This window comes from Pseudogymnoascus destructans (assembly GCF_001641265.1).
Source record: "Pseudogymnoascus destructans isolate 20631-21 unplaced genomic scaffold scaffold_9, whole genome shotgun sequence".
NCBI lineage: Eukaryota > Fungi > Ascomycota > Leotiomycetes > Thelebolales > Thelebolaceae > Pseudogymnoascus > Pseudogymnoascus destructans.
The window spans coordinates 429,960-445,672 of record NW_020167528.1 but is presented as its reverse complement, the minus strand read 5'-3'; the positions used below and the strand labels follow the sequence as shown (position 1 = coordinate 445,672).

The following is a 15,713-nucleotide window of genomic DNA, read 5'->3' as shown; positions in this document are numbered from 1 at the left end:
CGGGAATAACGCTTGAGCTGCAAGTAAATGTAGTTTATCGTCTATAATATGTTACATTCCCATATATGCAGCGGCTAATTTCAATTCTATCTATCCTTCCCAATATACACTGCCTCTTAATACATCTACAACCGCAACACGCCCTTCCCCTTCTCCACCCCCCCTCTAAACAAGTCCATGATTACCTTGCCCTCCCCTAGCGTCTCAGTTATAATACCCTCCACATGCTTCGGCTCAACCCTTCCATACCAAATACCCATGCCCCTCAGCGGATGCGGATCTCCTCCCTTTAACTTCGCCGAGGGCGGGATATATAGGATCACGTTCCCCGCGAACTTGTGCCCGCCAATATGGCTAATCAACCCTACTCTGGCGCTCATCCCTAGCTCCTCGCCCTCCTCAGACACACCAGGCCCAGTGATGGCTTCGCGGGGTTGCTTCGAAGGTGTCGCCAGGGGCACTGGACCAACCAGCACCTCCACCCCAGCTCTGGGTAATGCCCCTTCAAACTCCTTCACCAGTACCGGCCCGAGGATGCCACACCTCGCATCGCGTCCCCCATGTCCGCAGATCAGGACCAGGACATCCTCGACCTCCTGCGCAGGCGGCAGGAACGCCTGGTATGCCTCCGACCGCTTCAGCCGGTCTTGGTGGATGGGCGATAGGACCTCGTGGGCAGGGTTGAGCTTGGTGGGGAGGAGGTAGCCTTTAACGAGGGCTTGGACGGCGTCAAAGGAGCGGGGGATGAGAGGGACATATGTGAATGACGGGAGGAGGTACGCAGATGTTGTTGGGACATCTCGGAGGTATGGTGGTGGTGTCGTGGGTTGAAATGAGGAGTTTGTTAACGGAGTGTTGTGATAGGGCTGGAGGGTTGGTTAGCTGGGGTTCTGGGAAGGGCTGGGGGGGGGAGGTGGACGTACGTCGGAGTACATGCCCCCTCGGCCGACGAGCTCTTTTACATCAGCGACGAGGTTGTCTCCGCCGCTTTCTTCCTCGACGCGACCGACCCAGTCTGGCTGCCCAGTGCAGACGAGGAGCTGTTCAGCATATGGTGCCATTGTCCCATTCAATGGTTTGCTATGGTCGATTTCGAGTCCCTCTGGGAATTCTGGCATGGGCGCACAGGTGCAATTCGCTGCGGGGCATGAGGGAATGGTGGGGAAGGGCGGCGCATGTCGACTCATAAGGCGTTTCGATGGGAACTTCGATAGTGCACGCCATGACGGCCGCAGTATTGGCCGGACAGACATTGAATTGGAAGTTCTACTGGTAGAGCTGTTGAAGTGGAAGTTGGTAATGATGGGAAACCTGGGGGGATTAAATCTTATCAGATCAGATTTTAGACCGATAAGTCCGATGTAACACGGCTTTAGCGGCGCGGCGCGACAAAAGCGCGACCTCGCCATGATCGGTGTGTCAACCATAGATTCACAAATTCGGAACCTCAGTCACGGCCATTGAAACATTCAAGGCCATGGTATTGTCATAGCTCCAAATCAAAAGGCTATGCCGCGTCTCTCCAATGGGCTCCTACGACATGCGTTTACGATCAATCCGTTGCTGCCTCCTCTCCTGAGGACGTGTCGGACTCTGCCATCTGCGCACAACGAGCTGCGGTGGCTACGGCAACATGTCGATGCGAGACTCGAAACAAAGTTCGGCAGGAAGAAGGACGTACCTGCGCCATTGCGGCAGCGATGCATCGTGAACCTAGTTAAGAAACGGGCTCGAGGAGTACCGCTGCAGTATATACTGGGCTCGCAGCCATTCGGGGACCTGGACATCTTATGCAGAAAAGGCGTTCTGATCCCACGGTACGATACCCCCTCTTTCTGTCCCACTCAACACTAACACAGTCCCCAGACAAGCAACAGAAGAATACACCTACCGCCTCTCCTCGATTCTACTCTCCACGCCGTCCCTCCGCACGGATCCAAAACAAATCCGCATCCTCGACCTCTGCACCGGCACAGGCTGCATCCCCCTCCTCCTCCTCTCTCTTCTCTCGCCTACCCTCAAAACAACAGTAACAGGGATCGATATCTCCCCCACGGCACTCGCCCTGGCCCGCCTCAACACGACGCACAACTCGCCCCCTCTCTCCAGTGCGCACGCGCGCTTCGCTTCCGGCGATGTCCTGGCTTCTGGCGCCGCGTTGTTGGATGAAGCGCACCGCGCGCGTGGGGACGAGGGATGGTACGGCGATGAGAGGTTCGATGTCGTGACTGCGAATCCGCCGTATATCTCGCGCTTGGGGTTTAATCGGGATACAGAGCGATCTGTGCGGAACTTCGAGCCCCGGCTTGCTCTCGTACCGGAGGAGGATAGAATTGGTAGAATAGACAAAGGGAGGCTAGAGGATATATTTTATGGGAGGATTGTGGAGAAGGCGGAGGGGGTGGGAGCGAGGATTTTGGTTATGGAGGTTGCAGGAACCGAGCAAGCAGGGAGGGTGGCAAGGATAGTGAGAGGGAGGAAGGGGTGGGGGAAGATTGAGATCTGGAGAGATTTTCCTGACGGGGTGGTGGGTGAGGAAGGAGAGGGGAGAATTGGAGGAGATGAGGGAATTGAGGGAAGAGGGGTAGTTGGAGAAAAGGGGGAACTCGTAGAAGATATTGTGTTCCGTGGTGTGGGTGAGGGGAGATCGGTGGTCTGTTGGCGGGCCGTTGGGGAACCCGCGTCCGAGTCAAGAGGGGATATTTGATCTGATGCCATACACTGCAAGAGCGGAAGCCGATTGAGAGCGCTTTTTGGATTCAGCACGCATCCCACTAGATCGTCAGATAAGGGAATTCCCACTTACCGTCCCACCGAACGACGCTATTCTATCGCCGCCTCAGAACCGTGCGTATGCTGCCGCTGCATTCCGTAACTACAGCCAGCCAACTCGGTACCTAGATCTTGGGCCGACGCGGACATTGAACTAGCGTCTCGGTTGGCCGGAAACTGGATCGTCTAGACTGCGCTAAGAGCGATCGACTGGGCTGACAAAGTGTGGGGTAAGAGCGGCCGGAGCTTGTGAGCTGGCGCCACTGGATGTCGGCGAGCGGGGCTGCGTGCGACGACGCCTTGGTGGGTGCAGATGGTGCAGATCGAGTTTGGTTGATCGTCTCGTGGGGGATTTGGATTTTGGATTTTGGAGTTTGGTAGGATTATTCAGTTGCCGGTGGTTCCTGCTCCGAGATCTTCTGGTAGATGGTTATTGGCCGAGCTGTTTGGTTATTCGTACTCTAGATGATTCAACGGGACAGGATCTTTCTGATACGGACGGCGACAGCGGCTTACTCGAATTAATGAGGAGAGGGGTAGGGGGTACGCAGTGATTAGAAGGTGCCATGCACAACCCACGACAACCCACCTATAGCACCACAATTCTGAGGAAAGGGCGGCACTTTTTATGACAGATTGTGCGTTTCGTGTACCAGTTGTAGATGGATTCGTAGAGCCAGGACGGGCAGGTACGTATCACAACGGAGGGGAAAGCGGAAAGCGGATGGGACACGGTGAGGTGTATAAAGACGGATGCCCCCCCATTCGAACTTCTTCCTCTCTCACATCACAAACATTCAACACTCCCACTGCAAATCAGACCAAAGAAACAGAGATATCTGGAATATCAGTAAGTAGCTACTAGTCATATCCATTCCTGCTCTTCTCCTCTCGCCTCGGGTTCCGCCAGCTACAGTTCACCCTAACTGTGATGGGCTGTAGTTCTACAAGAACCACCACGCCATACATATCCCACCAACACATCACAACGCAACTGGCTGGCATTTCAGAGAATCAATCAGTCAATCCATTCCGTTTAGGTAATACACTGACAATCAGCCTAGTAGGTAACAAACACCCTTGTTCCACACAGGTCTCACCTTACCCCGCACTACCCCTCAGGCTCAAGAAGCATACAAATTATTCCGATACTACAATAGCTTTGAAGGCTTAATCCCACAATGGTAATTACTCACTCTTTCGCATATATATGCAGGCATATATACACACTTAGCGGCCCGGTGTATCAGAGTGCTGACTGTGCCTACTGTGAACAGGTCAAGGTACTCCTGGTTCTGTACGATGGTTTGTTACAACCTTATCTCATTTCTTCAAAACATAGAAGAATACTAATGCGCCCACAGGAGGCAAGCATGCCGAAGATTTCCCCGATCTCTTAGGTAAGGTTTACAAGACAGCACGCACGGGGCACAGTCGCATTCTAACTTCTCGCAAGGCACTACCGAGAACGAGCTTGGAATCCGCAAATGGCTCGAGGATGCCGGCCACACTCTCGTCACAACCTCCGACAAGGACGACCCCAACTCCAAGTTCGACCAGGAGCTCGTTGACGCTGAAGTCATCATTACCACCCCGTATGTTTTCTGTCCTATGCTCACCTAATGGTGCATGAGCAGCTAACGAACATACTACAGTTTCCACCCGGGCTACCTCACCAAGGAGCGTCTCCAAAACGCGAAGAAACTCAAGCTTGCCATCACTGCCGGTATTGGCTCTGACCACGTCGACCTCAATGCCGCCAACGAAACCAACGGCGGTATCACCGTCGCCGAGGTGACTGGCTCTAACGTTGTCTCCGTTGCTGAGCACGTTATCATGACCATCCTCGTTCTCGTGCGCAACTTTGTACCCGCCCATGAGCAGGTCGCAGCTGGTGACTGGAATATCGCTGCCGTTGCAAAGAATGAGTACGACCTCGAGAACAAAGTCGTTGGCACAGTTGCTGTCGGCCGTATTGGTCAGCGCGTCCTAAAGCGCCTCAAGGCATTCGACTGCAAGGAACTTCTGTACTTCGACTACCAGCCTCTGTCTCCTGAAGTGGAGAAAGAGATTGGGTGTCGTCGCGTGGAGAACTTGGAGGAGATGCTTGCCCAATGTGACGTCGTGACCATCAACTGCCCATTGCACGAGAAGACACGCGGGCTCTTCAACAAGGAGCTCATCTCGAAGATGAAGCCTGGCGCATGGCTCGTGAACACCGCTCGTGGAGCTATCGTCGTCAAGGAGGACGTGGCCGAGGCTCTCAAATCTGGACACCTACGTGGCTATGGTGGTGATGTGTGGTTCCCACAGCCAGCGCCAAAGGACCACCCCTTGCGCTACGCACAGAACCCATGGGGCGGGGGTAATGCGATGGTGCCACACATGAGCGGCACCAGCATCGACGCGCAGAAGCGGTATGCGGATGGCACGAAGGCTATCCTAGACAGCTACCTTAGTGGCCGCGAGGATTACAGGCCAGAGGATCTCATCGTGCACAAGGGAGATTATGCGACGAAGGCCTATGGTGATCGTGCTAAGAAATAGTTGGGTAAACGAGTTACTATGAGACCGTTTTAACGGCTTAAATTTTGTGCTATTACTTTTATTAGCTAGTTTCTAACTATGATACTGCTTTTCTTACGAATGGAACAAAGTAGATCGTGATACCTATGACTATGAGTTAAAGAATTATATAGAGTAGTAGGTAGTAAGAAAACTTATACTACTAACCGGACATAGTTGCTATTACGCGTCCCTATTACCATCATTACTATTATAAGTCCCTATTAGCATCGTTACTATTACGCGTCCCTATTACTATAGTTGCTATTAGTCATAGTGTTGCTAATAGTTCATCGTCACATCAGTTCAAATCATGTATTAGATAGTATTATACGGCCCGTATACGGGTTCATTTTTGTCAGTGTTGCCCGAGTACCGCTCCGAGTACCGGTATTCGAGTACCGGTACTCGAATACCCGAGTAGTACTCGCATATAAATAGAAATAGAAGTAAAAATTGAAATATATATATACTATTCTAACTCTTATTGTCTGTATCGTCGCCGCTGTCTTCGTCGTCGCCTTGTGATAAAACACCCCAATTCCGTAAGCAAAGCAGATATCTAAGTGTAGAAGGCGACAATCGGTTCCGTTTCTTTGTGATAATATCACCGCCAACACTAAATACTCGTTCTGAGTCTGCTGAGGTAGCTGGAATAGCTAGGTGATCCTTCGCAATAGAAGCAATCAATGGATATTGGTATTGCTTACTCTGCCAATACTTGAGAATATCTGTATTCCTACCAACTGTTGGCTCCTTCATCCATCGCTTCCATTCTGGCTTAATATCGTGGCAGCTTTGTGATACGTATAGCTCATCTTCTGAGTCTATATCAATATTCATAGCTTGCTCTGTATCTAGATCCTCATCCTCAGCTTCAATACTATTAATAACGTTTGCCGCTTGAATATCAGACTCGCGGCCTGAATATCGATAGAAGCAGTCCTGCCACTGTGCTTTTGCCCTATTCTTCCTAGTTGAGTGCGTGCTGTCTTTCCATATAATATTGGAAGTTATACCGAGGATCACAAATTGTAGCAATTGTAGAGTGACTCTGTTGCTGATTTGTAGCTAGAGTATAGTAATCATTAAGCTTCTTTAATGCAATTAAAGAAGCAGTAGCAATTGGGCTCTGTTCTGGTAGCTCACTTCTTATATCTTCAAGCTTCTTAATCATTCTCATATACTGCGGAACAGCGTAGTTGAGAGTTGGGTAAGAAGAGCCCTGTAGCTTCTCGGTTGGGCGGACGAAGATATGGAATAGCTTCAATAAGTCATGTAACGTAGCCCAATCTATTGCTGTTAAAGCAATATTCCTCATACTAATATCAAGTTGCTGTGATGCACATAAAGCTGTAATCGGAGCCTGAAGCTTTAAGCTATATCGATCATTTGATAAGTTGAGCTCCAGCGGACTGGCATATCAAGTGTTAACTGACGGACTTGAATACCTATAGCTTTACACTGACTCTTCAAGGCATCTTTCCACCCACAGCGGTTCCGAAACACATATATATGACGCCGTAGCTTTGCAAGAACAGTTATAATTTCGTATTCAGCAGCAGTTGATATTCCACTTGGTATTCGTGCAGCCCCAACCTCAAGCCGGTATGCCTCTACCCTTTCGTCAGGCGTTGCCTTTAAGGAAGCTAAAGCAGCTTGAGCAGCAATGTTGATAATATGCCCAATACAGCGTACGTCTCCTGCTTTTGCTGTAAAAGCCCATGGTTGTTTCAAGGAAGTAGGGGCTATCGATGCCAGTCTGTCATACTCTAATAGCATTGTTGTATTCGATGACGCATTATCTCTTGTAACTGTGAAGATAGCAGGCGTGATATTATAATCATCTGTTACACTCATCATCTGTTCAGCAAGGTATTCACCAGAGTGGATCGGCTCTTGAAGGTGTATAACGTCAAGTATCGTAGTTCTCATTTGCCAATTGTCATTTATCCAGTGTACAGTAACTGCTGCGTATTCAGAGTAGTTCCGAGCAGACCAAGTATCAGTTGTTATGGATAGTCGTCCACCATTTATAACATGCTGCTGTAGCTCTACTTGAAGCCGTGCTTTATGATAGCAGAATAGACGATATAGATCCCGTCCGATTGTAGTTCTACCTACTGTTAAAACAGTAGGGTTTAGATGATGAATTAATTGCCGGAATGAGTGGCTTTCCACAAGGCGTAGCGGTAGGTTATTTGATACCACAAGAGAGAGTATAAGCTCTCTATATTACGACGAGCTTGGTGCGTTATTAGGTGCTTGGCGGGGCTGGAAAAAAGCAGAAGTAGAAGTAGAAGCAGAAGCAGAAGCAGAAGTAGATGGCGTTGACGAGCTTCTAATTGAGGAGGATAGCTTCTCATATTCTGTATACACAGATGGGTGCATCTTTTTAAGATGCTTCCAAAGATTACTCGTTGTCTGGCTCTTTAGTGGCTGGCTCGGCATATAGTTACAATCGGTTTGAAGGCATTGGTATTGGACTCTAGCAGGTATTGTATCTAATAAAGTACGGTAGAATAGCCCTTTTAAAAAGAGGATTGACGTAGACTCAGGTAATTGAAGTCTTAGAGGCATATGCGGCATAGCATCGGAATAAGGGGCGGCAGCTCTAAAGCATCAGACTGATACTCAGCCGGAACCAGCGATAGCGAAGAGTCACTCATTGTAGGAAGCAATACAGAACGCTCAAGTGGAAGAAAGCTTCAATTATCTATTCTATTCTACAATCTATATTACCCCTCTTTGCCAAGGGCTTGGCAGTACTCGGAGTACTCGGAGTAGTACTCGGGTACTCGGCGAGTACTACTCACGGCAAGTACTACTCGGGCAACACTGATTTTTGTAACCAGTGCGTATACGATACGGGTTCAACTTAATAGGCACTAGCACTAGTTAATACGATACGGAGCCCGTATACTGGCCGTATACGGGCCATATTAACCACGTGACACAATCTGAAGTATATAACTTACTTCAATGAGGGCTTGTAGTATAGAAAGTAGTGCATTAGGCTATCTAGTATATTCTAAAGCAGCACTTGATCTACATATTGTAGAACTAGGAGAGAAGCTCCTTAGATTCCTTAGTTAGGGACAACAGCAACAATCTGTCATTAGATGGGAGGATCCACTTGTACTTAGCTGGCTTAGTCTCTTCTTGTTACGATCACAGATCACAGCCGCTAGCAACTATGGGAACAGGCAGCTATAGTACCACTAAGGTTACAAGGGATTGATAAGCGCACAGCTGCATATAATGAGGAATAGCCTCACCTCCTTCCTTCCTTTCTTCTTCTTCTCTCTTTAGATTCAATCTAGCTTACTTCGACTGGCATCATGACCTCCGTGACCATCGTAACACAAAGAGCCTCTCGACAGTCGACCATCTCCTAGGAAAGGCAAGCTGTGTATAGAGGACGTAGAGGGCCAACTTTAGAGTTGGCTATACGCCTCTTAACTAGGAGACGTTATAGAGTCAGAGGAGAGGGGCAAGCTAGTGAATATCATCATAAGAGAACTAGAAGGTTTCGAGAGCTTGAGCATCTGTTAAGCTTTCGATATGCCTTTGCCTATCTTAGTGCATTTGTCACTAGGTTTCACGATTCTAAGATCTCTGAGCTTCTTTCTAGTGCTGTGTAATGGTGGGTGCACCAGATGTGAGAATTTAGCCACCCAAGGAAAGGGATGATTTTACTAAGACAACACACTGTCTTAGGAAACAGAGCCAAAGGGTTGTAGCTTAGACTATTCCACAATGCAGCAATCAGGTGTATGATGTAGTGGAGTGGTTTAGACAAGTTGTAACAAATGTTGAGTCTGAGAACTCAGGGATAAGTCAGAGGTTAGCACCTCACTGACTTTTCAGAAACAAGGAGTAACAAGATCAATGCTTGGAAGCTTGGAAAAGACGTAGAAGTATGTGATAGTCGATTTACTGTATTGTCTGCTTGCCCTTTCTTAAGGAAAGGTCAATCCTATTTATGCTAAAGGAGTGTAGTTCTCTCATTTTCCAAGACTTTCCATGACTAACCAGGCTTGGTAACTGTAGTCGACGTAAGAGAATCCCATAGAACCATCTCTTAGGTTTTTAGCCTATAGGAAGTGAAAGGAGGTCCAAGGTCAGAGTATCCCTATAGACAAATTATGTCATAACTTAACCAATCTTTGTGGGTAACTAAGGAGCGATGATGTATAATGAATCATAGAGGGTTGTAGAAGCTTTTGGAGCTATCGTTCATGTTCCTAGGCCTCTAGTTGGTAGAGATATGTCATGTGTAGTATTAGCCCAGTAACTAAGTAGTGATGTCATGTAATGAATCATAGAGGGTTGTAGAGATATGCTATGTGGTCATATCGGCCCAGTAATAAGGAGCAATGACATGTAATGAATCATAGAGGGTTGTAGCAATCGTTGAGTAGTATTGCTTTTGTTGTTGGTGTGACAAGCCAAAATATGTATAGTGACTTGTAGGTTTGAGGAGGAGATTTCTAAGTTTGCTCTTGAGTTTGATAGCAAACTGAGTACAACGAATGTCAGTATGACACACCTGATTCTCTATACTGCTTTGTACAAACATTGCCACATTAAGTGCCCATTTTGTTGGTATGTTGCTAAAGGATTCCTATCATGTTGCCAAATCCATGAAGTTCGTTTATGACACCCTGATTTTGATGTAACTAACAGTACTATAGTATTATTAGAATCTAGTTGTGAGGAGAGTGACAATTTAGTATCGTCTTGAAAAACATCACTATCAATGAGTGATAAGTGAGTGATAAGGCGCTCGACTCTGCATTTGTTAAAGGCATTGAGGTTGAATTGTTAATAGTACTATTAAAGTAGAGTTTTCAAATACCCCTATATTATAGGTGACATACTTATTATCGTCATCATTTACTAACGTGGTTGTACACTGAGTCGTGAATGTCACCGAGTCGTGAACTTTTCCCTACTTAGCTACCTACGAACTTCAACACGCATTTCCTCCATAACTACCAATGGAAATCCAAACCCAAGAAGCGCGAATCATTCTAGCTATTGAGGCTCTTCAAAGATGTAAATCGCTTAATCGCAGGTCTGCATCAATACTATATAAAGTGCCTTATTCTACGCTTACTGATAGAATGGCCGGCCGACCTTCTCGACGCGAAACCAAAGCCAATAGTCTTAAATTGACTGAGCTAGAAGAGGAAGTGATTATCGAAATATATTGGATATGGATGCAAGAGGATTTGCGCCTCGGCCTGCTAGTGTGGAGGATATGGCAAATTATATCCTTGAATCGCGTGGGGGAAAGCACGTTGGGACGCGGTGGGCATATCGATTTATACAACGCCGCCCCGAGTTAAAGACGTGTTTTAATCGCGTTTATGACTTTCAAAGAGCCTTGTGCGAAGATCCTGAGCTTATTGGAGCGTGGTTTCAACTTGTGCAGAACATGAGAGCAAAGTACGGCATCCAAGACTGCGATTTCTACAACTTTGACGAGACGGGCTTCATGATGGGCGTTATTAGCTCAGCTTTAGTTGTTACGTGCGCCGATCGACGTGGCAGAGGCAAGGCAGTTCAGCCTGGCAATCGGGAATGGGCTACAGCAATTGTTTGTGTGAATGCTGAAGGCGGGAGTATCCCTCCATTTTTAGTAGTTCAAGGGAAATGTCACCTTTCAAGTTGGTATACTGAAGGCGGCCTTCCTCACAATTGGGTAATTAAACCAACAAGCAATGGATGGACCAACAACGAGACAGGTCTAGAATGGCTTCATCACTTCGATAAACATACTTGCAGTCGTGCAAAAGGACCATATCGGATGTTGGTTTTAGACGGGCATGAAAGTCACGAATCAGCTGCGTTTCAGGAATATTGCAAAGCAAACAACATCATAACTCTCTGTCTACCTCCTCACTCGTCTCACCTAACTCAGCCACTTGATGTTGGGTGCTTTAGTGTTCTTAAACGCATGTATGGGCGTCAAATTGAGACCTTTATTAAGGCTCATATAAACCATATTACAAAGGTTGAGTTTTTTATAGCTTTCCACGCAGCTTATAACCAGTCAATAACAACTCAAAACGCCAAAGCTGGATTTCGCGGAGCTGGTTTAGTGCCCTTTGATCCGCAAGTAATCATTTCAAAGCTAGACGTCAAGTTGCGGACTCCTACACCTACAGGACCCCCCTCTATAGACGCTGATCCTTGGGTTTCTCAAACGCCTCGCAACCCAATAGATGCTCTCTCACAGACTACTCTAGTTAAAAATCGCATTGCACGGCACCAAGGAAGCTCGCAAACCCCCATTTTTGCTACTGTTACTGCATTAGCTAAAGGGACAGAGATTTTGGCACATGAAATGACTTTATTGTCAGCTGAAGTCCGCACCCTTCGAGCAGCAAACGAAGCTCTTAGCAAACGCCGGAGGGCTAAAAAGTCTCGTGTCCGTCAAGGGTGTGCACTTTCTGTAGGGGATGCACATGATGATTTGTCCCAAAGGGCAGTTACGGAGCAAATAAATCGTGACAAGCGCTCTGGAGGGGTTGGTAGGAATGAGGGGCAACCAGGTGTACGACATTGTGGCACTTGCGGGGGGGCTGGCCATAATGCACGAACTTGTCAGGAGGTCATAGAAGTACTTAGCTCATCAGATTCTGAATAGTTTTAGTTTTAATACATGTTGTGGTTGTTTAATTATACCTTACAGTGGTGGGTATAAAAAAGTTTCACGACTCGGTGACATTCACGACTCAGTCTACAACCACGTTATCAGGTGTGTAATAATTAGTCATATAGGTCTTTGTCATACTGACATTCGTTGCACTCAGTTTGCTATCAAACTCAAGAGCAAACTTAGAAATCTCCTCCTCAAACCTACAAGTCACCATACATATCTTGGCTTATCACACCAACAACAGAAGCAATACTACTCAACGATTGCTGCAAACTCTTCTACTACATCTGTTTATGCTACATACATCACGGCATATCATTTGAACACTCATTGAACAAGTTATTAAGAAAATCTCCTCCTTAAGGGGGTGGGCCAATACTACCACATGGCATATCTCTACCAACTAGAGGCCTAGGAACATGAACGATAGCTCTAGAAGCTTCTACAACCCTCTATGATTCATTACACGTCATCGCTCCTTAGTTACCCACAAGATTGGTTAAGTTATGACATAATTTATCTATAGGTACTCTGACCTTGGACCTCCTTTTCACTTCCTATAGGCTAGGAACCCAAGAGATGGTTCTATGGGATTCTCTTACGTTCACTACATGATTAGCAAGCTAGTTGTGGGTCGCACTTGATTTCTAATACATTTACCAAGCGTGGTTAGTCATGGAAAGTCTTGGAAAATGAGAGAACTACACTCCTTTGGCATAAATAGGATTGCCCTTTCCATAAGAAAGGGCAAGCAGGCAATACAGTAAATCGACTATCACATACTTCTCCGTCTTTTACAAGCTTCCAAGCATTCATCTTGTTACTCCTTGTTTCTGAAAAGTCAGTGAGGTGTTAACCTCTGACTTACCCCTGAGTTCCCAGACTCAACATTTGTTGCAACTTGTCTGAACCACTTCACTACATCACACACCTGATTGCTGCGTTGTGGAATGTCTAAGCTACAGCCCTTTGGCTCTGTTTCCTAAGACAGTGTGTTGTCTTAGTAAATTCATCCCTTCCTTGGGTGGCTAGATTCTCACATCTGGTGCACCCACCATTACAGTCTTGGCAATATATTGCCATATATTACCATATGATATTTGTAAGGACACAGGGCACCCAGCTCACAGTAATAGCATATGAGAGTGTGAGTCAGAGGCTAAACGGATGCTATCCTATAGGTCTACTACGAAGGATAACAAAACAGATGATGAGAACCCCGTTGGGTCAATCCCCTTAAGTACCCGAAACGAGTCCGACTCGGCTAACCGGTCCTAACTCTCCCCATGTGACCGTAACCCATCCGACTCAGATCCCTTCTGTCACTGAGGGCGGAGGCAGGGTGGAGGCAGGGTGGAGGCATCCTTACAATATTGCCGTATTGTATTACAGTCATGTAGCGTAAGGCCATATTGTATTGCCAAGGCCCATATTGTAAGGGTTTAGGTAGGCAGCGTGCTATGACCCTAGGTTGGAGCAAACAGTATAGTATTCAACAGACTAATCTCTCAGCCCTCCCTGACGGGGGCTCAGCTACCTTATCTACCGACTTGGCGTCGGATCGCCTCCGGTCCGGTGGCGGGTCGGGGCCGCACGTCACTCTACGGCCTCATAGCGGCCTCAGGCTGCTAGGGACACTACACTAGGGCGCCCCCTGACACGAGACCGCGACCGGCTCTTCCTCCTTGTCATACTGACATTCGTTGCACTCAGTTTGCTATCAAACTCAAGAGCAAACTTAGAAATCTCCTCCTCAAACCTACAAGTCACTATACATATTTTGGCTTATCACACCAACAACAAGAGCAATACTACTCAACGATTGCTACAACCCTCTATGATTCATTACACCTCATCGCTCCTTAGTTACTGGGCCGATATTACCACATAGCATATCTCTACAACCCTCTATGATTCATTACATGACATCACTCCTTACTTACTGGTACACATGACATATCTCTATCAACTAGAGGCCTAGGAACATTAACGATAGCTCCAAAAGCTTCTACAACACTCTATGATTCATTACACGTCATCGCTCCTTAGTTACCCACAAGATTGGTTAAGTTATGACATAATTTGTCTATAGGGGTACTCTGACCTTGGACCTCCTTTCACTTCCTATAGGCTAAAAACCTAAGAGATGGTTCTATGGGATTCTCTTACGTCGACTACAGTTACCAAGCCTGGTAAGTCATGGAAAGTCTTGGAAAATGAGAGAACTACACTCCTTTAGCATAAATAGGATTGCCCTTTCCTTAAGAAAGGGCAAGCAGACAATACAGTAAATCGACTATCACATACTTCCACGTCTTTTCCAAGCTTCCAAGCATTCATCTTGTTACTCCTTGTTTCTGAAAAGTCAGTGAGGTGTTAACCTCTGACTTACCCCTGAGTTCCCAGACTCAACATTTGTTGCAACTTGTCTGAACCACTTCACTACATCACACACCTGATTGCTGCGTTGTGGAATAGTCTAAGCTACAACCCTTTGGCTCTGTTTCCTAAGACAGTGTGTTGTCTTAGTAAAATCATCCCTTCCCTTGGGTGGCTAGATTCTCACAGTGTTTGGCGGATACATATCCGGGTAGTATCCGTGAAGCTCACGGGTAGGGTATATACCCGGCGACGATCTGACGGGTAGGGTAGGGTATATATCCGGATACATGAGGCTGAATATTGTATATAAAAATAGAATAGCGTATATAAAAAAGAATGAAGCTTTTGATAATAGTAGTAAACCCCTTTCCATGAGCCCCCTTTCCGTGAGACCCCCCCTTTCTGCGAGTCCCTATTCAGGTGCTTCATCGTCAGCATCATCGCCGTCGCTATCAGCCTCCCGTATTTTACCCCAATTCCGTAAGCAAAGTAAATATCTAATAGTTGGCGGTGATAACCTATTCCGCTTCTTTGTAATAATATCACTACCATTACTAAATACTCGTTCCGATGCTGCAGATGTTGCTGGAATAGCTAGATGATCACGAGCAATACGGGCAATAACTGGATATTGGTATTGCTTTGCGCACCAATATTTGAGAATATCAGTATGCTCACCGGGCCGTGGTTCAAGCATCCAGCGCCCTCCATTCTGGCTCTTGAAAAGCCAAGCCTTCTGACGCAAATAGATCTTCGTCAGAATCAGGTTCTTGATCTATTGTAGCAGTAGCACCTATTGCTTCTGCAAGAGCTGTTTCGTGAGTAATTCGCTCCGTATCAAGGTGATACTCTCGCTTTTGGTACGTTCTACAAACGTCTTCGAACTGCGCTCTTGCTCGTAATCTTCGTGTATCGTCTATAGCATTTGGATATATCTTCTTAAATACTGTATGATTCATTCGTGGGTCGCAAATTGTAGCAACAGCTGAGTGCTTACATTGCCGATTCGTTGTAAGAGTATAATACTCATTAAGCTTTTGAAGCGCAGCTCCACAAGCTACTCCGATCGTAGAGCTTCTACCAAGCTCTTCTTGTAGTAATGTGACCTTATTTATCATCTTTAAGTAAAGAGGAATTGTAAAGTTGAGCGTTGGATATGAATCGCTTTGTAGCCGTCTTGACGGCTTTAAGAATACTAAGAATAATCGTTCAAGAGCTTCGATAATAGCCCAATCGTTGCTTGTTAACGCAATATCCTTCATACTGATATCAAGCTTCTGCGTAGAGCATACTGCAGTAATTGGTATTCGAAGCTTTATAGCTG

The 15,713-nt window shown here is 46.7% G+C and overlaps 3 protein-coding genes across 3 annotated transcripts; 2 read left to right on the top strand and 1 right to left on the bottom strand.

Annotated features, from left to right (window-relative positions):
* Window positions 1–113: 113 nt before the first annotated feature.
* VC83_04212 (uncharacterized protein) lies at window positions 114–1,409 on the bottom strand (the record flags this gene model as incomplete). The annotated part of the gene is made up of 2 exons (XM_024467847.1): window positions 114–866; window positions 924–1,409. 2 exons carry the CDS (start codon window positions 1,407–1,409, stop codon window positions 126–128), a joined length of 1,227 nt encoding a protein of 408 aa, XP_024324688.1. The 3' UTR covers window positions 114–125.
* On the top strand, window positions 1,363–3,556 carry VC83_04211 (uncharacterized protein). Its single transcript, XM_024467846.1, has 2 exons — window positions 1,363–1,817; window positions 1,867–3,556. Exons 1-2 carry the CDS (start codon window positions 1,510–1,512, stop codon window positions 2,705–2,707), a joined length of 1,149 nt encoding a protein of 382 aa, XP_024324687.1. The 5' UTR covers window positions 1,363–1,509; the 3' UTR covers window positions 2,708–3,556.
* FDH1 (formate dehydrogenase (NAD+)) lies at window positions 3,557–5,415 on the top strand. The gene is made up of 6 exons (XM_024467845.1): window positions 3,557–3,622; window positions 3,837–3,956; window positions 4,050–4,077; window positions 4,137–4,172; window positions 4,229–4,367; window positions 4,428–5,415. Exons 2-6 carry the CDS (start codon window positions 3,954–3,956, stop codon window positions 5,317–5,319), a joined length of 1,098 nt encoding a protein of 365 aa, XP_024324686.1. The 5' UTR covers window positions 3,557–3,622; window positions 3,837–3,953; the 3' UTR covers window positions 5,320–5,415.
* The last annotated feature ends 10,298 nt before the right edge of the window (window positions 5,416–15,713 follow it).